The sequence below is a fragment of the Plectropomus leopardus genome, chromosome 10 (assembly GCF_026936395.1).
Source record: "Plectropomus leopardus strain MGB_pleo_1.0 chromosome 10, ASM2693639v1, whole genome shotgun sequence".
In the NCBI taxonomy this organism is placed as follows: domain Eukaryota; kingdom Metazoa; phylum Chordata; class Actinopteri; order Perciformes; family Serranidae; genus Plectropomus; species Plectropomus leopardus.
The window spans coordinates 18,331,370-18,357,829 of NC_142185.1; the positions used below are offsets into that span (position 1 = coordinate 18,331,370).

At 40.9% G+C, this 26,460-nt stretch overlaps 1 protein-coding gene across 3 annotated transcripts in view; it reads left to right on the forward strand.

Moving 5' to 3' along the window:
* The window catches only part of LOC121948714 (protein TANC1), a 127,375-nt gene that overhangs the window by 50,620 nt on the left and 50,295 nt on the right, over positions 1-26,460 (forward strand). For 2 of the 3 annotated variants that reach the window (XM_088083200.1, XM_042494126.2), the window contains exons 4-7: positions 2,258-2,362; positions 17,417-17,550; positions 19,809-19,998; positions 23,915-24,235. In XM_088083200.1, the coding sequence (XP_087939326.1) occupies positions 2,258-2,362; positions 17,417-17,550; positions 19,809-19,998; positions 23,915-24,235 (750 nt within the window). Of the gene's footprint in view, positions 1-1,070; positions 1,502-2,257; positions 2,363-17,416; positions 17,551-19,808; positions 19,999-23,914; positions 24,236-26,460 lie in introns of those variants that run through there. The other variant, XM_088083201.1, reaches the window with a different exon arrangement.

A 26,460-nucleotide genomic window follows, 5' to 3' on the forward strand; every position in this document is an offset into this window, starting at 1 on the left:
ATCCTGTGTTCCTCTTGGCACTTTGAGTAAACTGAATCTTAACTTAAGCATATGGTTTAAATTACTCAACCTATGCCCCCTATTGTTTTTAGATGAAATACACTCAGTGGAATATATTTGGTAGTGTGCTTTTGGCCAAAGATATTTACCTGAACTAAGTGTGTCTCACACACAGCGCTCTCTGTCTCTGCAGTTCCACTTTAATTGGAGCCGTGTGACTCCTGGGTAATGGGTTGTGCCTGACCATCCGCAGATGAATGGAGGTTTTCAGGACAGACTCCCTGGCTTTTTCTGCAAAATAACAGGCTGACTCGGATTGCTTCTGTCTATGCTTCACCGGATCAGTCCCCTTCAGGCTTACACCTCATATGTGCACAAATCAAACAGTCTCTAACACCTCACATGTGTTGCAAATCCAATTTTTAGATTACAGTGCTTTAAATTGCACCAATCAATACCTTCTATTTTTCACCACACACTACGCGTACTGCTTCCTGCTCCTCTGACAGATGACTACATTTGGCTCTGGGCTTTTAGTTTGAGCTCTTTGACTGGCTTTATATCATGACTCCTGCTAACAAGCAACAGAACACCCAGTTTTCAGAGGCAGAAGCTCATCTCAAGTATCAAAAGCAGCGTTCCTTACTATGCATTTCAAGTTGTGTATCCATAGGTGGCACTGTGCATCAAGCTGACTTTGACTCTCATGCTTGGTTTGTTGCAATGACACTTCCAGATCATTTCCTCTCACATGGTTGCTGCTGAAAGTCACTTCTTTCCCCTCTCACCTCCACTTTTAGTATCTGCGGCCAAGATCGCAGCTGTGGTTTAAGAAATTGTCCCATCTGACTCAGAGGTTTTTTTTCTGGATGTGGGAGGGACTGGTTATCAAATGTGGTAATAGGAAATGGTTATCTCTGCTCCCCCATCTAATCTTTATGTTATGACTGGGGTTACACACACTGTCATCAGATAACTGGAGTCTGGAGGAGGACGAGGAGGAGGAGGAAGAGGAGGAGGTTTGGATAGAGTTACAGTAGGTCAAGGTTGGAGCAGCATGGAGGAGTGGCGCAAGGGGAGACATGCTGTTGCTATTCTCTGTGGATTTATGGATCTAAATTATATAGTCACCTCCTGTTTTCATATTATTTCCTGCAGTTACATTTTGCTTTTGTGTCTGGGCTCTGGAATATATTTCCTTTTTTTTTTGACACAAGAAATTGTGGAGTAGAAGCAGAGGGCTTGAAATGTATACAGCTAGTTGCTTGAGAGATGTTTGTTCCATGGCTTAGTATTTAGTCTAGTGTCTTTTGCTGGTTCCCCTGCATGTATAAACAATTATACAGCCACTCTTTGGAAAGATTAGTAGGCCTTTGCCACTGTTCAAAGAGAGAACTTTTTTGTTTATTTGAGGCAAATTGAAAGGCAGTTTTTTATTACAGAATAGGGGTGAATTGTGCTCACACATAGGTGGAAATTTTGCATCTGTGTCTCGAGCAAGGTGAGTATCTCAGCAGTTTATCTTAAAGTTTGGCATGGTGAGCAAGCATTTTGTGTGGAGCTGCGGGATTTTCTAATTCTGTCACGGTGAGAGCAGAGGGAACAGAGCAGCCAGCTAACTTTGACTTCTCGCTAAAGACAAAGACAGTCTTCAGAGGACTACAACCGCTGTCCCAGATACATCATCTGACTTACAGCAGGACAGACCCTTATCTATCCACGTGTATCTTTGCAGCAATAATAGGGTATACTTTCAAGGCACTGCTCACAGATCGACGAGCAGAAAAAAACTGTCTATTTTGTGCATATGTGTGTTTGAACACTCATTTTTAAAGTTCACCAAGGGGGTAATTGTTGTGGTTTCCTGCTGTAGTTTACATTCCCAGAGCCGGTTAGCAGTGTTTAGAGGGAGTCACCAGCCATGCAGACAATATTCTGGGTTGTCAGACAGACCAGAGCTGGTATCAGTGCTGGGAGCTGTCTGAGAGAGTGTGTGCATGTGTGTGTGAATGACTTTATGTGAGCTACGGAGTGCAGCCAAGCCTGTCCAACTAAGACACCATCGCTTCTCATCTCTAGTCCCATCTGGAACACGTTAATTCAGCGAGAACTCTCTCTCTCTCTCCGTTTCTCTCATTCTCTCCTCTTTTGCATTTCTTTTCCTCTCTCTCTCTCTCTCTCTCTCTCTCTCTCTCTCTCTCTCTCTCTCTCTCTCTCTCTCTCGCTCTCATTCTCGCTGTATCCTCGGTTCATGCAGGTCCAATCAGGAAGCCCAAATTTGTGGAGAGTCCTCGCGTTCCCTCGAATGCCATCGTTTCAGCTCTGAGGAAGGTGGCTGATAACAAGGAGTCCCCACACAATGGTGAGTTTTGCTTTTTCTTCACTTTTTTGCATGTCTGCTTCTGTTTCTGGAGGTACTCAGGACTGCCAGACTTGAACTGGCTCAGGAATGAGCAGTTTACATGTTGTCAGCTGGAATTCACAACTTTGCCCTCATCCTGTGATCAGTCTTCATAGCTGAATGTTTTGTGTGATATAGAATATCATTGTGGTGTCCATGAGGTCAGGGATAGGTCTCTGTAATTTAAGGGTAGCATCACTCCCTGCATGAGTGGTTCATGTAAGTACCAGTGCATTTTAGCCATGTTTCTTCGTGTAGTCTCTTATACAAACACACAATAGTGTGGTGTTTATTTTAAAGTGTGTGTTTAGATTACAGAGGAGTCAGTTTCCCTCTGTGTGGGGACACATTGTCTGACCAGAGCACTCAATATGTTTCATGGGCATGCAATGAGGACAAGACCTTCTCAGTAATCGCACATGCATGTGTGTTCTTGTCTTTCCATGTTTCTGTGAGGTGTGCCTTTACTGTTATTTTCTCCTGTATAGGGTGTTGTGTGTTTGTGTGTGTAAGGATAATGTTGCACTAAGTGCTCTGTTTTGGTTTCCAGCAGAGCAAGGCGTGCTCAAATTCCTCTCGTTGGCTTAAGCAGAGTTGTATGATGCGTTATCTTTAGCAAAGCGCAACACAGAAAGTGGTGCCCTCCGATTGTACACGGTTCACATACGCAGACGGTAGTAACCCAGCGCAGCCCAGTCACTGTTGACTGTTACATACCGATGCACGAGGGTGTGTCTGACATTCAGCTGAGCAGTGTTTCGGCTCAGAGCGGGCTACTGGCAGATAGCGGACGCCAGATAAATGTTATCTCATGACAGCTGGTGCACTGGCAGTCATTTTGAGCTAATTTCATGAGCTGTATACTCCAAAAAAGTTTTGAGAAAACAGGTTTGGGTTTTTTTTAGTAGAAATTTACAGGAAGAATCTGTTTAGTTGGTTTGTCATGGTGCAAAATTTTTGAGTACACCTCCTGCAGGTTGTGCAAACAGCACCCCCATACTTACCATCAGCTGATTCACTCTTCCCCATGCATTTTCCTTCTCTGTAGACCTGAGACCCCCCAGTGAAGAGCATGTACATGAGCGCATACATTCACATGTCCGTGCTGTCTGCGAAACAATCTTTACTATGCTTTCTCTGCTCCCTCTTGTTTCCCAACACAGAGAAAAAAAGAAAAAAATAACACTCGAGGTGAGTGTACTTGATGTTAACAAAACTGCAAAAGTTTACATGAGGTAGTTGTTTTAACCTTTTGTGCTTAATGCTGCTCCATCTTTAATTTCGCTTTAGGCTAAAATTACTCTTCAGGAGATATAGCAGGCCTAACTATCTCACAAGCATGTGACAGATCTACTGACCAAGCCCTCCAGAGAATATTTTGCTATCACAAAATGTCGAGAATCATCCAACAGCTTCAGTCTCAAACACAGAGTACACAAAAGGAGCTAAGATTATACATTGCATTTTCTCATTTTGTTATTATTCTGGTCTACTCATAACAGCTTCGGATTTGTTTAATTTATGAGAAATAATATATTATATACAAGGACAGTTGCACTCAGTCTAATGTAGTTTATTTTTATTGCTCATTGCAGTGTTGGAACAACAGCAAAAGTCAATCTGTCTTTGAGCAGCTTCAGGCATTTTAGACATTTGAGTTTATTTTGTAGCTTTGGTAGTGACTTGTACATGCTCTCAAATATTGACTCAGCTCAGAAGTGAAGAAATAACCAATCTGTTTTTAAGGTCAAACTGCTCCTCACTTGTTATTGCTGCCATGCACAGTTATTCAATAAATGTAAGCAGCTAAGTCAGAAGGAACTGTCTCCCTCCTTCTTCACACAGTAGTAGCTACAGGTAAACAAAATTTATTGCTGAGAAAGCAGCCAACTTACTCAACTAATTATGTACAATTAGGTGCTGTATAAATTCTAGACTAATGATGGCTAATTGAGATAGCCCTGCCCAGCTGTTGTAGGATGTAGGCCCCATGCATAGCTGAAAGGCTTTCGAGCACAGCTACACATGCCATGCCTCTCAATTTCTCTCCCATGTGGATTCATGCACACATATAGGATTTTTATTTGAAGTTACACCGTGCAGTTAGATCTAGTTTCTGTGTTTGGCTGTTAGATGAATTGGATTAATTTGTAATAATGTGCATCACATGACCCATGTGACAAGGGCATATCCAGTGTTATTTTGCCAATAAAGAGAGCATGTGTCAGACTGTGTTGTCTCCTGCTTCAGAAGTAGTGAGGAATACTGGCTTTTTTGCTAACTGCTGAGACAAGACGAGATTTTTTTTTTGACATTGCAGCTTTCATAACAAGGTTAGCTTGGAATGTTGATACAGAGCTGGAAGAATCTGAGTCGGAAAATCCATTGGAAGTTTTTGCAGCATGAGCTCTGTGTGACATTTAGTTCTTGGGAATTAAAAAGTGGCTTTTTGTTGGGTGTTGTGCTTAAGAATGCCAAAATGTCCAAAAACCAGGCCTCATCTCAGTAGTCACAGCTTGCAACTGAGACTTTTTGTGGTTAAACAGTACTAAAACTGTGAATGTCATTTGACATATTTTTATGTAGTATCATTTGTGTGCGTTTGATTTTGGCCATCCTCTGATATGATCAAAGCTTGTATGTGGAGTTAGCATGTATTCATTTGCTCTTTTGGGCTGGACTTTTCAGCGCTCTCTGTTGTGGACAAGCAGGATGGGCTGTAGGCTAAGATAGGAAACGTGTGTTTGACCTACAGTGGAGTCATCCCACATAGCTCTTTGAGGAAGGATAGAGTTTCTTGTGCGTGTGTAAATGCAATGTGTGTTTTTACTGTGTGTCCGCAAGTACATTTATGTTTGTTTATTTATATGTGTGATTGCGTGCATGAGTCCGCTTGCAACAGGCAACCAACAGTCCGCCTGTCAAAATTGTTTCAGCTGTGTTCTTGGAGCTCTGTCTCTGTCAATCAAGACTGAAACTGAGGTCCTGTCCTCTCTCACAACCCTCTCTTACACCCCACATGTTACAACTCCAGTGAGACCCGAGCTCAAGCACTTAGCACCTGTCTCCTCATGTGCTGATTATCTTGTCAGGGCTGAAATTAGGAACCAACTTATGTTGTTAAGTATTCTGTTAATTTACACCACTTAAAATATCTGCTTTCTTTTGTTAGTGTTCTGATAGCGATCTGACCATCTCCTGTGTGTACTACTCATTTGCTAACACCTTTTGGAGACAATGTTATCTAATGTGCTATTCATAAAACTGTCACTGTTGTTCGTAAATGCTCTCTATGTAATTTTTAATATGCATTAATTGATTTTTGCCAGTTTGTGAATGGGTTGTAACTTAAACTGAGACCTTCCCTGACTTTCTCGGTTGCCTATAACAGCAGGCAGAGTGATTTTTATTTATTTGCCTTAGCTCCCTTACAGTTCCAACAGTAAACAATACAAGCTAGCATGGGCTTAGAAATTGAGTCTGCTAACCCCAATAAACGACTGCAACCCACCACAAGAGGGTCTGCACATGCCACAATTTGGTTATTTACATTTTGCTGCAGGAGCCCGGAGATGGACCTTCAGTTAGGGCTGTAGTAACTTGAATTAAGTCAGTTGTAGCTGGTCTGTATGTCTCTGTAGCTGCTATCCACTTGTCCTCTGGTAAGATAGTACCCTAGCAGCGGGGAATAAGGTGATTGTAATTTATTTTCCAGTATTCTATCAGAAAGATGTTGGTCAATCACATTCACTCTCATGTATTTCACCTAACTATTTTGGCCAATGCCCAGGTGCTCTCTCGGCACTCGTGCTTAATGTGAGCATAAGGTTGCTGACTGGTTTTCTTAATGGCCAATCTTGTCATTAATAACAAGGATTTTCTGAAAGTTACACACAGAAACTTTAAATTGGGAGACATACGTTGTCAACAGTGAAAATATTTAAGTTTCCAAATTTAACCATCTTTAGCTGTAAAATGTGTCATTTTGGTACAACATAGGGCTAAAGAAGGCTCAGCCATGGCAGAATACAGAATTTAAAAGATTAAGCTTCAAGTTGTCCATAGTGTATGTGGCTATGTGTGATTGGGGTAAATGTGGTATGATATTTCCTTTTTTAAATTCTTGATATGAAAAACATCTAATCAAAGAGAAGTTGTAATGTAATGCGTAGTCTCAGCCACATCTGGGGTCCTGGTAGGCTGCATGAAAGGAATAATTTGCAAATGTAGCAAACCATGGTGCCTTTTTTTGAATTGGCCATTCATACGATGATACAGATAATGTCTGATTGTTCTCGATGTCTTGGTATGATACTGAATTGGGAAATGGGGACAGAAAAGGGACGTGAGAAAGGTTCTCCACTAAAGAAGAATAGATGCAATGCGTCAGTTATGCATAAAGCACTTTAACAAACTCGCTGTATTTTCTGCCATTTTTAAGACTCATGCCCAAATGTGTAATCAAGATTCATTGTTACCAGTTTATAGAACTAATGATAATATAAGCAAGTAGTAACTTTGTGGCAGCAGAGATGAATGGTCTGTGATTTCTTTTTGGATTTAACAGTGAGTCATATCCCTCCCTCTCTATGGCATATCAGTTTTATTGTTGATTTCCTTTTTTAATCAGCTGCTAGAGGCTGAAACTTTTTATGTTGTTTGTCTTTTTCTTTATTTAATAATGAAGCTTCATTAATCTGTATCTGTTCATCACTTGAGGATCCTTAAAGCATAGACGCTGTGCCCCGCAGGAGTGAATCACTGCACAAAGACGCTTTAGCTCTGTTGGTCAAATGTTTAATGAATTGCCATCTGTATCTACCGTAAGGTCAACAATAATAACAGCCAGACTCAAGCTGAGATGTCAGTCACAACTATGATTACGACCCCCTTGCCATTCCAACCCTCCAAACCTAATTTTACTTGTAGATACTTTGTTATCAACAGTCTCACCTCAGTATGATGTAATGTCCCATTGGATGCTCCATCTGTGCTTGCAGCAAAGGACATTTGTGGTTCCAGTAGTGGAATTTGCAATAAGAGCTCAACGTGCTTCAGGGGGGCACGTCACCTTGTACCTCTGAACCCAAATGGGGAAGCAGGATGCATGTTCTCATCGAGGCTTCATTAAACAGGCTCCACTGTTGTGGTAATGAAACTCCAGCTGCTAATGAGCACCGGCTGGATTGTTTTCTCGGCAGGGAGAGAGCCAAGACAGCTCTGTGGAGCCAGTCTGTTGGTGGTGTTCCCCTCCTCCTCCATCCGTCTTCTGCTCCTCCTCCTTCTGTCTTCGTTCTTCTATCCCTGCTCCATGCGGCTGCCATTTCACACCTGCTCATAAACTTCCTCAGGCAGCAGATAATGATGTTGTTTTCTTTCTCCTTCCATTTTCTGTACTGTTACTGGAACAAAAAGTGGTTCCAGCTACATCCCTGGTTTTTCCATATCTCCAGGGCAGTGTAAGATTTGGTGGACTAATCAGATACCGTACACAGCTAATTTCTATTGGCTAGTCATTTCACTTTATAACTTCCTATAGAGACAACACAAGACCAAGCCTTATCATACTCATCAAATAATTTACATTGAGGCAGTCCATAGCTTTAGCTCAACTCTCCATTAACTGAGCTTTCATGGTCGGACTCTCTTACCACCTTTTTAGTTTTTCTTCATACTCAAAGGCTTTCAATTAGGACTGTATTAGTATAACGGCTTGTTATCCATCAGATTAGCCAAATATTCTGCAGACTTTATGAAGTAAAAAATAAAGTGCTAGGTTTAGATTACATGTCCTTGTGCATGAGATATGATGCTTGAATGTCAATTTCCATATATGTGGTTGTGCTGCTGTGGGATGACTGCAAACGATTTGTATTGTAGTCCAGTGACCTTGCACAGAATTTATTGTAACGCATCATTAGTAATACTTTGGGGCCTTTCTAGCTAATCTCATCTTGTCACTAAAAACTGCTTTAACACAAAGATTGCACTACAGGGCTGCTACAAGGTCCCTTTTTTATGCCTCCTTTGCATTTTTACAGAACCAAATGACGGCGGATTCATTGAGCTTTAGTGTGTGATTACACAATGCATCTCACAGTCAATAGCAGCATGACGGGCATGACGTGTAACACAACAGTGCTAGTTTAGCATATAACATAAGCGACAGCAGAGCTTTCTATACAGCAACTATGGCATTAACGTATCAGTAACAATCATTTATGTCATATGGCGGCTCGTCCTCGGTTTGGAGGGTAAGGAGCTCCTCATTGTTTTCCCATTCTGCAATCATACGTTAGAGCAGCGAGGTGGTATAACGCCGCACTATTTCTGCCTTGAACAGGCAGTGTAAAAGCGGCTGTAGTTTTATGTGGAAACATCTTATTTGGGATTCTTAAACTATGTTGTACAGCTTTAGAGTGCTTATTCTAGTGATATGTACCGAGTGGGTTCAAAAACAAAAACAAACTCCTACAAGGCAAACTGTTATGTGGACACTGTGAATCATCTCAAAGTCAAGGTAAACTTGTTACCCTGAGTAGGGCAATTTGGGTGGTCAAGATGCAGAAATGCACAAAACAATCATGAAAACAGATATAAAAACCAACAAAGTCCCCACCTTAAAACCCCTCAACACACACACACCTACATATGCACATCCTTACACAAGAGGAGCATTTCCAAAACCCCTTATTCTGATACATATGCATACACTTACACACACGCGCACATCACACAGCATCAGGCTACATGATCCTTGAGAAACAAGCTCAACATCAACATTATAATCAACTAAGATATAAATATATATGTATATTGCACCATACAAGTATTGCATATGTATTGCATCCCCTACTGCCCTGACCAAAATAACATCAACTCTTATGTTCTTGTATTGTCCCTCTGATTTAACAGTCTGATTGCTGAAGAAACAAAAGACTTAATAACCCTGGCTGTTCTTATTTTCCTGTGCAAAATCCAAACAAATCTTAGGCATTTCTGTACTGGAATTTCCTAGTTATTGACATACAATACACGGATAGTGATATATCTCTGTGAGGGAGGATGAGAGAGGAAAGAGAGTGTGCACGCACGTCCGTACAGTAAGTGTACAGTAAAAATTTGGGCAGATATGTGTGTGTGACTAACCTGCGGTGCCCCAGGTTAAAGAGCCAATGAGGTTTAACATGAAACAAGAGCAGAGCTAATCTCTGAACACTGCGAGGAAAGCCAGCAGGTCTGGCTTGCATTCAGCCCACTGTCAGGTTATCTTGGGAGACAGGTAGACCACTTGCAGTCAGAAGTGCTCCACTGCTGATAGCATTTTAAATCAAGAAACCATAGCAGCCCTCTTTCATGCTTTTCTTTTCAGGAATGCATGGCAGCTTGAAAAACTGATAAACCCCACACTGACCTCTGTCTTTGGACTATGTTGGCTTTTTCTTTCTCTGTCTTATTTGGTATGGACTGGAAAGTTCTTTGCCCGTTGTATGATGACGTTATCAATTAAACATGAGATACATCAATGTGGTTCTTGAACTGGGGAAGATTTCTATGTTTCATTATGTGTCTTCCATTGAAAACACTGTTAAGACAGAGGAAATAGAGAACATAACCCAGGGACATTCTTGGTAGGCTAGAATATAGAAAGATGCTTGTGTGATTTATGATTTTGACGTATTATGTGAGCTCAGTTTTCTCAAGTGTACAATGCCACCAGTTTAGTGTACATATTAATTACATGTCATCTGATAATAATGTCTGCCGAGTATCAGTTCGCAATACAATCAATCAGCGCCAAATCTCGACACTTAAGGGAATGAAATTAAAGGTTAAACAATAATTACAGATACCAGTTTTTACTTTACATGAGCCAGATCTGTTTCTTTCTGCCCATAATTCACCATGACTTTAAAGTATTTGGTTGTCATTGCTGTTAACAGACAGTAAAATGGTAAGGACTGATGAAAAGGTGATGATAACATTCATAAACTGGTCCCAGGGTTAGCCATTTAGCTGTGCTAGACAACTGCCCTTTTGTGTCATGTGTATAAACAGAGCAAATAGTGAGTCACCCAGTCCAAATCCACTCACAAGCAGTTGACAAGCTAAAGCCAAAGTATTGTAATTCATAAACCCACAGTACAACCTGAAGCTTAACTCAGATTTCGCCATGCACTTCATGTGCTTTGTTTTTATTCATATATGCACAAACAGAGGGCTGTGAAATATTTGTTTGCAAAGTGAAGGTTTTGTGTCTGGCGGCGGGTGCAGTTGTAGTGCATCTAATTTGTGTTGTTGGTACAGTATATTGATTGTCAGAGGGACCACTGGCTGAAGATATTGGTATTGATGTGCCCCAGCACAGTTTTGGTGCTTCTGATTGGTCCTTTAGAGTCAGCTGGCTTTAAGCGGTTCTGAGAAGCAGAGATAAGCATACAACTGTGAAGAATCACTCAATCAACAAGTTTCATCTCTACGTGGTATTACATTATAGCCAGAGCAGGTACTAATACAGCTTTTTTGCACTGATCTCTAAATAGGTTGCACCTATTTTTGCTCTTTTTTTTTCTTCTATACTGCTTTCACTTCTATATTTTTCCTCAACATTAAATGGAGGGAATTAAAATATCTGAAAGGTTCTTGGTCTCACAGCGTGTTGTTGTACGTAGTGTCTAGTCTTAACACATCCATCATTTTTGTGCTGTCAGGCCATGCCATGCCTTTGACAGACTCCCTCAATATAAAACAGCCTGTCACTGTTCGCTAATGTACAGTAGCTATAAATGTGTGATGTGTAAGGTGCCCCCTGTAAAAACCTGGGACCACTTCCCATTATCTGTTACCGTCTACTAAAAGTTGATGAAGCATGCAATGTGTTGCTTCAAATTACTATTGACCCACAACAGGCACTAGACATAGTTGATGTCTGTCCGCAGTTGAATTTAACAAGCTTATGTTAATTTTAAACATAAATCTCAGTTTTAGTGCTGCATCAGGTTATGATGTTAAATGAAATTGATTTAGATTTCAGTAGCTCATGACTTCTTAAAGCTTACTTTACTACTTTATAAAAAATATGTCAAAGTATGGCAATGACAAAAAAACACAACATTGACATAAAGCATTGTCAAAGCCTGTAAGGAGAATTTTCATTTTTGTGCTCCCAGCTATATTATGAAGGAATTATCAGTTACTGTTTGTAAACACATTCAAACATTCAAACTTGGCTTCTCCTCCCAGCACTGCTTGTACATACACTGCAAGCCACTTAAGCACCAACATTACATTTTTTTGTAATGGAAAAGCCATTACTTTAGCAAGCTAACTGAGCTAACTGTCAGAACCTACCCATCCAACAGAAAATAGGCAAACTTCACGTCACTCTTCCTCCACATCCTCTCCTTCAGTGCTCGCCAAACCCAGATTTACTTCACTTCACATTTAATCTCAGCATATTTGCATTTTCTCTTTGCGGTGTCTGCCATTTTAGTAGCTTATTAGCGTATTGTCTTGTCACCTGGTCACTACCAAGCCACAACCTCCAAGGCTGCAAAATGGAGCCAATGCAGAAGTACTGAAAACAGAGCAGTGCATCCAATGGCCACATTAGGCTGGCTCCAAAACAAGAGTATATCCCCATAGTCTCCCAAAAAAAATAATGTTAAAATACCCAAGTTTACAGACATGTTTACAGCCTGGTACAAAAAAACTGTTTCAGTCTTTATAACTAATATCAACATGCATGAAAACTGCACGGGGGGTTCTTTTTTCTCACCTGTGTACATTTTATTGAGGCTCAAAGTTATGTATATTACATTATGCATGTTACTTGAGTAACAGGCTGCCTGCCAGTAGTGTCCTCAGCTTCTCAGTCAGATCCACTCTCGCTCCTCCACAGCTCCAGCCTCTCATCCAAATATGGTCTCTTCGGGCTCCAAAAAAACCAAGATGGCAACTACCGAAATGCCAATTTTGAGACTTCAGAACAGGAGTCCACAAACCAATGGGGGACGTCGCAGAAGCTTTGCCCATTATTTATGAAGTCTATAGTTGCTATCTTTTTATTAAGTCCTGATCTCATTTGCGAGCTGTTATTGGCGAAGGGTTTAAACTTATGAATGTCCCTGTCCAAAACATAGCAAAACAAGCAGAAAATATATGCAAGGTATATTTAAGGTGTATGTTTCTAGTGGGTCAGAAATGATGATTGAGAGGGGTTACTTTTGTATGAGTCCTTACATTGGTTTTTTTTTTTAAGGAAATCCTGCATAGTATACCTTTAAGATTTGTGTATGTTGTGGTGGGTATGAAATGACAATTGAATTATTATAGCACTCTGTGATGACTTAACAAGATATGTGCTATAAACTAGTGACCCTGAATCTATAAAATCGTTGTTGATATTCAGACTTCAGCATTGTCTTTGCACCAGTGGTCTTAAAAGACTTCTCTCAAGCATTTACATGAGCGGGGTGACATTGCCTATAAAGAACTGATTCTCAGTGTGTGTGTTTTTTTTTTTTTTACTGCACAGTGTTTGCCATGGAGAAAAGGTGATGCAAACACAGCAGCATGTATATTAGGTTAGCATTCAGTGCTACATAGACAAAAGCTTCAATTTAGTCACAGTGAAACCTTTAGGCTTATTTGATTATTGCTGTTTCCTTTCAGGCTGATATTTTCAATTTCTCAAAATTAAAAGCAAGTGCTTTCCTTAGAGGCAGTGCAAGAGCCATGAAGTATACTGACATCAGAAACCATAGCAACCCGGTGAGCAAATGCATCAAAGGGTTAACATAAGTATTCACAGTCTCAACGTTGAGATATGTGCTTGTCTGACACAATTTACAGTACGTGCATCTTGTCTAAAACATTTTGTTCTTGCTGAAGGACGTAGGCACATGACTAACACGTGCCAAGCCATAATGGCTCTGTTTTGTACAGAAGCCTTTGATGAAACGCTGGCATGGTTTATTCTTATTTTACAAAATTGCTCTTGCAGTTATGGAAGACCAGCTGCGTGTATTCTGATCACGACCAGCATAAGTTTTCAAGGAAATTCAAGAACCTTTGGTGTTCTTAAATTAGTGGTGAATTAGTTCTCGCCACTTGTGCAATCTGCTTGATTAGACATGTTTTGGATTTCCATATAAAACAAATCAGCTACTTTTCAATGATAAGACAGCCAGTCCAGATGTTTAAATGGGTAGTACTGGAATTACTACTGAAGGAAGCTTAAAGGGACATCATAATATGTTGTTTCTGTAGTTTCATTCAGCTGTAGAAGTAGTGTGTGTGCTACCTTTGCCAGATAAGGCAAACTAAGTTCCTGTGCTGCAGAATGAGTTGTAGGGTGGACAGTATTTTCCCCCGAGTCTGTTTAGGACCACATCAGCAGTGTGATTTACCTTGTGGCCTTTGCTAGTTAAAGATTTTGTCTGCATTTATGTGATTCTGTTAAACCCTCCATGCTAACAAATGCTTAAATAGAACGCTCATAGAACGAAAGTGCTCTCATTTTAGTGTTGTCCATCATTTTCTACAGCCTGCTTTAGATAAAACACTGCCTTCCCATGGGAACTGCAAACCTGCGGTCCAAAGCTGGATCTAAAACTTTGTTTTCACTTACTCTTCAAACTCTGATGTGATCATCTCTGATCAATCTGACCACAGACTGATCACCGATTGATTCTTTACCCAGCAATTTAAAATCAACACACTGTTGCTGAGGAAAAACAAAACCTCCTGGAGCTACCACCACACATAGATTCTTATGCTGTGGGAAACACTGTCTTCCTGTTTCTTCCTCTTAAATTGCATAAATTTAAAGCATAATAAAAGTTAAAAAGAAGCATAAAAATCACACATTGTTGTAGCTTATTTTGATTACATTCACAGTATTCTACACGGTAAAGAATCTTTTAGTAAGATATGAATTTCATTATTCCAAGAGCTGCACCTCAAGAGATGCCACACCCTCATTTCACTACTAGACTTTTCATTTATATTTCAACTATAAAATATATAAACTATCTATAAAAATGCTTCGAAGTAGGAACTGAAGATGGCCTGGCAACTCATATGCCTCAAATCTAACAAGATCTAATTGCGCTTCGCCCAAATTCTACAAGGACTTTCATTAATAAAATTTGCCACACAGCAGAAGCCAAACATGCTACACCAAATTACAGTATACACTGATTACGGATATAAACAGACAGCACAAAGAAATTTGAGTAAGAAAATGAAAACATGGATTTTGAAATGTTTATGATAGAATATGAAGAGGTGATAGACATGGCAGCCCTCAAGATCCAGTAGTAAAGACCAACCACGGGTCAATGGTTCAACATCATGAGTTTTTTTGTTATTAATTTCAATTTGATTTGCATTTATATATATTTTTTCTCCTTAAGAGTAACTGCCAACCAAAGAGGACAGGTAACAGCCTTAATGTTTTTGCATTGCTAAGTTTCAGTGAAATAACCAGTGTGCACTGGGTGTCCAGATGGCACTTTCATGTTAAAGCCTCTGGGCACCCAAATCACCAAATACTTTCTTAATATGTAATTTAGGGTCTTACATGCATAATAAAAAACATAATAAAAGTCAGACATTAGCCTCAATCCAAATTTGAAAAACTGTCTTTTTTTTTTTTAAGTTTCCCGAAGTTTCTGGGTTGATTTGTGTGTGCTTATCCATGATCCATATTACATAATATGGATAAAGCCAATCAAAAGTCAGATGTCAGTTGATACTAATTTAATATGCCAAATTAAAATCCCACAACGCTCCTTTCAGTACTGTAGAGGAAATGTCACTAGACATGGCAATGTCATTCTGGCAAGTCTTCAATCAAGGTAACGTTATATTTTCAGCATGCAGTGTGTGTGTATTTTGCCAGGCTTTTACCAACATTACACAGATCGATACCAGAAAGAATGTGGCAAATGGGAAAGCATTACAATAATAAGAATAAATAAATATAATGGAACTAGCATTAACTAACCCTACAGTGCTATATTTTATCATTGCATTTATAGTTTTGATAACAAATGGGTGCATCTCAGCTCTTGTCTCATGTGCTACGTTATTTAAACTGTATGTAAAGTAATATCAATAAAGCATTTTGTAAAACTTGCCATTCGGTGACAGAGTGAAATGTATTATTTTGCAAATCTTCTGATTCTGAAAGTTCAGAGGGTACACTCGGAAACACTCACTCTGATTACCGGAGTGCACTCAGGCACAAACTGGACTGTTGGTAAATTCAGAGTGCTGTTGGAATGTGCCATTCGGTTATCCAGAGCACAGCACTCTGGGAGTGTCAGAGCGCACTCTGGGCACTCTGTCTGGGGAGAAGGAGCAGCAAAGCGCCCAACAGAGTGAATGTGTAATGAACTTAACCATTTGTTAATTGATTGAGAAATATGAGCTCTGTGGCTTTGAATAACAACTCTCTCATTTTAGTGTAAAGTGTCAGATTGGATTTATGATCGCACCCAGAGTCAGAGGGCTCGACCAGATAGGGCTGTACCATGCCGGCTCTGCTTTTCTCCATGACTGTCATGGAGACAAGAGGCAGTTGACAGAAGTGGGATTAAAGGAGGTGTCACGCCAACACAGTCTTCAAAAAAGCTATTATCCTCAAAATGAGCTGTTTTGAACATTGTTTTCTAATAGTTGGAATTATTTTTTTTCACTCAGATTTTTGTAGATACTTAATGAGACACTCAACTTCGATATAATATTTGATTTCTTACTATTTCAAGCCATGTTTCGAAATGTGTAAAGAGGAACATGTTAGAGGGGAAAAACAAGACTCATTTTGCAGTGGAGATGAAGACGGTGACTCATCATGGAGGGATGGAAAGTAGTCATTTTGGTGATTTCTCTGTATTCACAGTAGAGAACACATTATCTGTATATGGGCCTTTCCATGCCAAAGATGTAAATGTGTGGGTCTAGTGGCTTGATTTTGACTTTGTTGGGGCTTGGCAGTACATTGCACTGTTGGACTTGTTTGTATTTAATCAGATTGACTGCCAACATTATTAATAACTGTGGAAGACAGAGGGTAAAGGAGAAAATGAAGGAGAGAGGGGGGAAAGGTGCTGACAGAGAGCTGTATAATAAGCTTTTGTACCTTGGACATCTGCCCCTCTCTCTCTCTCTCTCTCTCTCTCTCTCTCTCTGTCTCGGTCATCAGACGCTCCGTTCATATTCTCAGTAAATATGGTGACTCCTCCTTAATTAATTTGCCACGCCCATATTGGAGGTACTTAGTGTATGAATGATTACACACTCTTTCTCAGCACATGTTGTTGCACCAAGTGTCTTATTTGTTTTTTAGTGTCTGTTTTTTGGGAGGGTTTTAATATATGCCAAAAAGCAAATATAAACAGAAAATAGATTGCAAGTGGTCTCTGTCTTGTTGATCGCCCCCCAACCTTGAAATTGCTCTCTAAACAAGTATTAAGCCCCTGAGAGTGAAGACCGCAGACAGTTTAAGCGGTGTTGGAGAAAGCCCATGTCCACTCATTGATATTCAGAGGCTCTGAGTGAGAGCTGTAAACAACCAGAAAGCCCTGGAATTGGCACTCGAGGCGTTGCACACACACACACACACACACACACACACACGCACACACACACACACACACACACACACACACACACACAGAGTCTCTGCTTTCTTAACAATGCTAGACATTCACATGTATTCAGACTCTTTTTGAACACAGACACACAAGCCATAGCCCCCACCACACTCCCTCTCTCCTCACTTCCATGGTCTTCTTTCCTCCCCCCTCTCTGGGTCTGCACCACATCAGCAGCAGCTGGAGAGTGCAGCATAGCATTTCAGAGCAGAGCCGAGGAGGGCAGGGCAGGCAGAGTGGCCCTGTGTGGGCCATCCAGCGGAGAGAGGGAATCTGCCCGCTAACGTTGAGCATATCTCTCTCTCTCTCTCCCCTCTCTCTCTCTCTCTCTCTCTCTCTCCCTCTTCTCTAGAGCTGCAAGCAGAGAAACAACCAAGCTCCTCCTCCCCTGCCACTCAGGAACTGATGACAAGGCTGGGCTTTTTACTAGGAGAAGGGATCCCGGGTACGGCACGCATACCTATGGACGACAAGAATGAAAAGAAGGTATTTCATTTTCTCCCTCTCCTCCAACTCCCTCCCTCTTCCAATGGCAGCTGCTGCCACTGCTGCAGCACTCAGATAGAGAGATAGAGGAGAGAGAGAAAGGATGAGAGCAGGAGGGAGTTGTGACAGTGTAACAGAAGAATGGATTTTTTTGTTGCAGCTTGATTCATTTTTCCCCCCTGTGCATTATCTTTGGATGGGGACTCTGGGAATTCTTTTTTTTGGCACAACAAAGAACGGTAACTGTCACACTGTTTTCTTTGAGATGTTAAGGATGTTCTAAAGAAAGTAACTGCATATTTAAAATTGGCTGCATGTGGTTTTATTCTCTCTCCAGTGTGGTATATGAGACTCCCAGTAACTTGAGTGCTATTCTAGGGGCTCTTGAGTATGTAACAAGAGTGTCTGAGCTCTGGTCCAGAAATAGAGTTATGTTAGGTCTGAGCCTCAGTTTGTTTGGCTCTACTAATTAAGATGGGGCTGTGCGAAGAGCAGAGCCCAGCTCGCTACGCTTCCCTCATTCATCTCGTGAACTCGACACGTTTTGACACTCAGTCTGCAATTCCAGGAACATGAAATAGACTTACAAAGTATTTATGAATCACGTTCATTAGTCTAGACGTGGGTAGTGTAACGGTTTTTACTTTTGTGTTTGTGTGTAGGTCTGTATTTCTGGAGCTCAGCTGGGGAGGACATTATTGTCATCTGCCAGCAATTCTCTCTTCCTCCATACTGCTGTTTTACAACATGTATTAAACTCAGCATGTTGTTTTTAGTTCTACCGAAACAGTAAATTATTAAATGTCAGTGAGCAGTTTGGCTCTTACAGTGATTTGTTGGGTGTTATAAGCTCTGGGTGCAGCCCTAGGCTGGCAATTGCTGGGCAAAAACTACTGACATATTGTCATGCAAAAAAAAAACAGGTGGGACATAGAAAAAGGAAATGTTATGCAGTTAATATTTGCATTCCACAAGTTGTCCATGATGCCTTAAGCCATGCAATATCCCTCTTATTCGGCTGTTTTCATTCAGTATGTCACAGCACACACATGTAGACCTTTAAACAGCAACAGTCAGTACATCTCAATGACATGTTAGTCCCTCTCCTGTCTCAAATTGGCTTAGCAGATGGTGAGTTGTACTATTTTGTGAGTTCAGTTGGGTTGAAGATACATTTTTGCAACAAAAATACTGCAGTAATGTTTTAATCAGGACAAAGATTTTTATTGTTAAAAAAAACTCACTTATAATCACTACATATGTATAGTAAGTACTGTAGTTGTTTGTCAAATTAGCCTCAAAGATTTTACATAATGCAGTTTGTGAAAAGAGGCTTTAAAATAGGTTTGGGATGTTTGAGTTCAGGTGTGATGGTTTATGGTTTGTGATGATTTGCTGCGATTTTAATAGGAAGAGTATGTTTGAGGCGATGCACAGCCTTGTATTGAGTGGTGCTTGAGAAGCCCACTGTGGGTTAAAGTCCCTCCGGCAACAAAATATCTGCAGCAAAGTTGGTGTATTGAGGACGAGGGTTGGTTTAATTTGACCTGGGCTTGTAAAAGTAGTTTTTAATTGGAGTTTTATATGTATGGAGTTGTGTTTGTGAAACAGTTTGAAGGCTTTGGCTCCTCTTTCAGTGTGATGATGAACAACTGTATACTGTGTGCAATCAGAATACAGTTTAAGAAGGACAGGGAAACAGGACAAACCAGCTTTATTTTTGATTTCTACGGTTGTCAGTTAGCTCAAACAAAGATTCAGCTGCTGTATGGTTGTCGGACAGGCTTGGTGGCATGCATGGGAAAGGTAGCTATTGTATCACAACAAAGTAGGGACTTCTTCCCTTGTGAAATTCTCTTCAGGCTTATTTTGGTTCCTCCAGACATATGAGTGTGTAATTTTCAAGCCTTGCTCCATTTACACCGCTCATGCCCTTCGGCTTGTGTGTCATGCTCACATGTGAAAGGCTTGTTTATTTGTATGCAGATTCTTTGCATCGCTTTTACGTGATTCAGGTACATAGTCAATAAACTTGGATGGAATCATTTTTTAGTTTTAGTTTTCTCAGTTCTCCTTCCAAATAGGGCTGGAGATTTATTTTTTGTTGTATTTATTGCTGCTCATGCTGAAAATATGTGAACATGTTGCCAGCTGACAGTTTATATTGGGTTGATTTCGTACTTCATTGACATATGTGTTTAGTAGAGCACATTCTTGGTGTACCTTAACCCTTTTCCTCAATCTTTCTTTCTCCCCAGTGCTCTGTGACTAGCCAGGGTATCAGCCCCTGCTCTACACTGACCAGCAGCACGGCCTCTCCCAGCACTGACAGCCCATGTTCCACACTCAACAGCACGACCAGCCGCCCTCCGCTCAGCCGCTCCAGCCCCTGTGGGACCATCACAAGCCCCAGCTCCACACTTGAGAGCAAAGACAGTGGGATCATAGGTGAGAAATGACTCCTTCATTATACCCAAATAGCAGCTTGTATGTTGCAGAGAAAACAAAAACAAAGTGCACCCATGTCCTTTGACTTTGCCCCTTTTACACAAGCCTGTTCAAGGTGTGAATATCTCGCTGTCTTGCCGCCTTGCTGTTCTGTATAAAAGATCCAATCACGGAATGGGGGGGTACAGAGATCTCTCACCTTTAAGCTGGCAGCAGCAGTAGTAGCAGTGCAGAATCAAGGTATGTGTTAAATGGACAACCAGCAGAACAGGCCCACGGGTAGGATGGGTATGACGTTTGATGTTGGGTTACGTGTATGGCCCGCCACGGGAGATTTAAAAAGCAGCTAGCAGCAGTAACGGGTAACTCGATAACAAAGATCTTGAGGAGATTAGCCGCCATATAACAGGGACAGTAAACTATTGTTATTGCAAAGTTATGCCATTATTATTATTTTTAAGTGCTGCCAATGCACTCGTTGTATGTCACACTAGAGGCAGATGCTATATTAAAACATATCATGCATCTTTTGCTTCCATGATGCTGGCATGCTATCTAAAATCACACACTGGAGTGACATGATGCTGCCATTGTTGCGTTCTTGTGTAAAAATGTAAAGATGGGACTTTGTAGGGGCTCTATAGCACAATTTCTGCATAAAAGGGGCTATTTAAAGTTAACCTCTGGATTTTTTAAAACTAAAAGTAGCATTACACATTTTTTTCGTGGGCTTCAAAGCAGTTGTCTTAAATTGTACAGGATGACACAAAACTAAAGCATTCAGTAGACATTCATATCTTAACTTTCATAACATAAAGCAAGATTTAGAATGTCTTGTCAAATAACCTCAAACTGACTTCACTGCTGTTAAAATCCACCTGTGGTGCCTTTGCCAAAATAGTCAGTAACCACGCGAGGAATGCTAGTGACGAGCCAAGTCAGCTGCAGATCCGGTGGGAAACCAGGCACAGGGAATCAATAGCTTAGTTAGGAGTGGGAGTATCCCACCACAGAGTAATGTTCAAAAATGGCATCTTATCAGAGGCTACATCAGATGCTGGGTTTGGTAAAAACATTGGTAATGACAAACACTGACATCTCTGTAATCTTTTTCTTCTAAATGGCAACATTTAGGCACACCAAAGTGTCTGACCTGCGTTGTTTCACTTAGTCATCATTTTGTTAAAGCCACTGGATTTTTTGGGGGATTGAATAGCACTCATGACAGGTTGTATTCATCCTCTTCCATGTGTCGGTTTCCGAGTTTGTATTGAGCTGTTCTGGTATGAGAGAGCACTGAGGTGACAGTCGCCACAGTTTAACATTGCATTGTATCCCTAGTAATAGCTCTGTAAGACATCTGGGGATTTACACAAGCTGACAGGAATATGACATAGTCTATTGATATACTAATCCTTCTGCTGTTTCTATACATAAACCTTCCAGTGACTTTACAAATGTTAGAAATTTATTATGAATATGGCTTTTGAATATTTGAGGTGGGAATTCAATAGCACATTGTAACTGTATGATACTGTAGTTATCCTCGGTTAAACTTAAATAATTTCTTGAGACACTGGAAATTTTGGGGGAAAAGTTAATAACCTTGTATGAAGGATATCACATATTTTTTGTCTATTTATAGGTGACATGATTGTTCTGCAGTAGAAAGCTATGCATGCCAAAGCCAGATATAACACAACAGTTTGGATGTCTAATACTGCAGAGTTGACGTAACTGATTACCATGAGTCAGTCATTCTGTCCCCTTAGAGCAATATCAAAGCTACCTGCTAAATAATTTATGGAAGCTGTGATATAGTATCTGCTAGCATTGAGTGCCGGCATGCTGCCACCCAGGATGAGACATACAGTAACATGTGTTGTGATATGTCTCATTGTAAAGCTACTTTACTTGTGTCAAATCAAAATTTATTTTGTAAGAGAATGACATGATGTGATGGAGGTGTAAATAGACCCCCCCCACCCCCCAACCCCCCCGATCAGACTGTGCAGGCACGGACGAGAACAAAGCTATGTTGTGTGTCCACAAGTCAGATTCCAGGCTGTGATTAATGTTCCCCGGCCTTTGAGGTTTGACTCTGACTCTGATTTCAAAAGCACATTAATTTGGCTTTGTTCTGCGTTAAAAGCTCCTTGGGGGCATTGGGGAGATTTTGCAATGTCTTAACATTTACAAAATAGCTCCCAGAGGAGTTTCTGCATGAGGTGACCAGAGAAGGACTTATAACAGTCCTGTAGCAATGACCATAACCAGCTCTTCATAACTTAGAATAAAATTTCGCTTACCATACATTTCAATGAATAATTAATGCTCTACTCTTTGCCTTTGTCGTTCAACAAATAAGCAATCACTGTAACTTCTTATACACAGTGATGACAGATAATGCCATGCGCGGAGCAGGAGAAGACATGACTGCTGTCAGAAATGACCTAATATTTGTTTTGCCACTCAGCACAAGTGTCACAAGGTCCAGGATGTATTTATTAAGTTTGAGATGATGCTGACGTCATTAAACCTTAACTGTGACTATATGAAGACGCAATATTGTTGATAAAAAAGACTAGACTAATCTAGTTTGAAAAACAAAAACTGCAAAAGTCTCTCTTTATTTTTGCTGACAAAACAAGAGAAGACAAATATTTTTTTTTAAGTTTAAAAGATTTTAGTTTTGCGTCCTGTGCTCTGCGCCACATATCAGGACTTCATCGGTAGGACACAATGAGCCCATTCAGGAGGTCTCCTAGTAACTTACTTGTATAACTTAAAGTTAACAACGACAAGAAATAAGTTGACATTTTGGCCCATATTGGATGTATTCCTTAAAATGAAATCCTCACACCACTAGATCAGACTTTTTGTGCTAAAGCACATCATCCAACCTGTAGTTTTCATCAGATAAGCATAAAATAAAATCTTATGTAAAATAAGTTTGACTGAAATGACAAAGTTAAAGGTTTTTGCTAGACTAAATGGATTGATTGAAATGTTCAATATAATGACTAAAAAAGACAAAAATATTATCTGTTTTCATTGACTAAAATAATGCATTTATAGTTTTCTTTGATTAGGATAAGACTAAAATGCCAAGACTGTTAGTCAGCTACAACAGAATGAGGTTGATTAAATATGATATAAACTAACATGGACATTTGACACAGAATTATGAAACTAAATAAAAAAATATCTGACAAAATTAACACTAGTTATATTAATGTTAGAGATGATGCAACATGCTGCGACATTATGAAATCCAGATTAGGAGTGTGTGATGCAAACGCAGCCAGCTGGCCAGTCAGTTCCAGTCCTCTAACTGTGCTGATGTTTCTGTATCCAGCTGCAGCTGGCGTACCTTTGGCCCTCCGCTCATCTTTTAGGCTCGCATTAGATGGCTGGGTTGGCCTGAGGGAGGATTAAAGGATTTATTGTCATGTTAGCAAAACACCTGTCTGAACTCAAAAATATTGAAGGCAGTATTGACACTAGTTCTTCACACTTATATTTTTAAAAATACATTTAAGTTTGGATTTTGTGTCACAGCACAGCATTCAGTAGCTGTTTATGCTGTATAATATGAGATTTGTCAACTGATGATCCGTGAAAAGAACAAAAGACATCTGAGGAGTCTGGGCTCAGGAAATGAATCACGTCCGTGCCATCATGTCTTTACAGTTTTCATTAGTGCAAGCAGACTATCTCTGTAAGTATAAAATCAAGTGGTGAACAGTGTTGATAAGGGCAATGAGGAAAAGCAGAGACTTATTCAAAGTTAAAAGTTCCATTACAGCTCAGTATCTCATTAGAGATGAAGACAGATAAATGTTCATGGCACACAAAGAGCGTCTTACCTCCCTTACTTGCTCTAATTTCCTTCTTTGTTTTCATCTCCCCTCAGCCACCATCACAAGTTCTTCGGAGAATGATGACCGCAGTGGCTCCAGCCTGGAGTGGAGTAAGGATGGCAGCCTGAGAGGCAGCAGGCGCCATGGCCTGGCACAGGGTGTGCGGGCCGACACCTGCTCCCCTGTGGCCGAAGAAGACTCCAACAGTGCCACAGCAACGCCAGCCGACACCCCATCCAGGACAGACCAGCAGCAGCAGTCCAACACATCAGCAGGGGCACCACAGCCTCCAAGTAACTCACCCGAGGGACCCATTCCATACCCATCACAGACATCTTCTTCCCTCATGATGCCGAGGCCAAACTCCGTAGCAGGTAAGGTCCTTCGGTCTTTTGAGCTCTTGACATCTGGATGTCTTCTGCTGAAAGGAGGGAAAGGAATGAGTTTGTATACCTTTCCTCAATGACTGTGTGCGTACATTTAGCATTACATGAAACATTTTTTTCAAACTTTCTTCTTGTAGCCTAGTAACCTTTGTTGTGCTGACAGTAAAACTCTTGACTCTGCACTTGGTTGTCTCGCTTACATCATTAACCAGTCAGTTCAAGATTGTGACGCTATGATATGACCAGTGCCTGAGGCTGACAAGTGTGGTGTCATTTGTAGTCCAAGCAAGTGACAGACACAGACAGGAAAAAGCACGTATAGACATGGAGGGAGGAGACATTTTCAGAAGCGGGTTGCGCTTTTCAACAAAGAGTGGGGTATCATGGCAGAAGTTTGGGATTAGGCAGCTGTTGTATGCTGTGGCGCAGCCCTGCCTGCCATGTCGGACCTAAACACAAACCACTGTCTGGCTGATCTGTTCTGCATTCCTGCCCTGGAACCTCCCTGTTATGGCTCGACTCGCCATATCCACACAGCTGTCACAGTTGTTGATATCCCTCCACAACCACCTTTCCCCCTCTCTCTTCCCTCTCTTTTCCATTCCCAGATCTCCCCCACCCTGCCTGCCTCTGTTTTTGCCGTTGCTGCTTTTGACCTTGGCCTAGTTGTTGTAACTTATGCAGCCATAAGTTTTACATCTTCCTTTAAAACTAAAGTCCATAGCCAAGTTGCAAAGTTAATGCAAAGTTGATGCAAAAAAAACGAGGCCTAACTGAGTTCCACGGTTGAATTAGTATTTTAGACCTGCAATTTTTACCTGTTTTATACCCTTATGCCAAAAACACTCCAAGCAACAGCTAAGTGTGGCCTGAGGTGAGCTGCCATGCAATGGCTATGGTATACTGCTTTTGATTGTACTTCAAAGTGTGGTAAAAATGGAGCGATGCCTGAAAGCTAGTTCAGGCAGTCAATTTCAAGCTGCACTAATACATACACACGTCAAATGTCACTCTCCGTATGTTCACAAAACACACCCTCCAATTTTGGTGGCCTATTTAAGCTGCAAAAGTTTGCCAGCTCTCCCTCTGCGTTGCCAGTGCTGCTGCTGCCCTGATGCCCGCTCCTCCAGCCGCACCTCCACTTTAGCATCCACCTGTAGGCTCTGGCTAGGGGGGAAGATATTTAATCATCACTCCCTAATATATCATGTAAACATTTCTGCAGGGAGTGATGAGCACGGATTCTAGACAGCAAACTCTTACTATGTTGCTGTTGAAATAAACATTTCGAACGAGAGAATATCCTCAGCCAATCAGTAAACAGAGTCCTGTGACACCTTTGACGTGTTGTTAAAGAGAGTTTCTTACCGCCTGAAACACATCAACACACCTACCGGCTGCAGAGAAATGTAATTAATGTGACTCACCCCACTTAGCTGCTGCTTGGTGACTGTTTGGCATTAGGAATTACCAAGGGGAGTTGTTGGATTTAAATGTTTAAGTAAACTGTGAAATGTAGTAGTGTTGTCTGCAGGTCTACTTGCAATCCCATTGTGTTCATGATTCTCCGTACTCAGGGGAATATGCATGTGCTGTCAGCCTGACTAGATGCTAGAAATAAGAGCAATATAAAGATAAAAGACAAATGTTTGCTTGTCATAGCAGTGGTGGACTATAGCGGTTGTAGTGTGTAAATGGTACATCTGATGAACAAAAAGCGCTGCTCTAGGGAAGATGAAGATTGTACGGATGTGAGGGTGACCCTGTTTGTAGAGCAGATGAACTTTGTCACATGGCATTGTACAAGCAGACACCTCTATTGGTCAGCCGAAATCACAGGAAATTGCAAAGGCGGGGGCAGGCTGTGCAGAGCTTGGGAAAGAAGCATAAAAACACGAGTAGACTCAGGTCAGACCACTGGCCAAGAAAAAACCTTTTTAGATGTAGACAACAAGTAAAACACCAGAATCCAGACAGAGATCAGACAGAGCAGTATTTCGCTCAGCGTGCAAGTAGTGGTGTTTAGCCGAGGGATGATGTTCAAATTTTGTTACTTTGGAATATGACAGGTTGAAAAGAGTGTTTTACCCATTTCACGTGGATGCTGCAGCTGCCAATGAGTTGAAGATCAAATGCTTTAATGCTGCAAAAAAATGCCTCCCATGGGTTTGACCTTGATAAAAATACAGTAACTATTCACTTGTGTCAGCTGC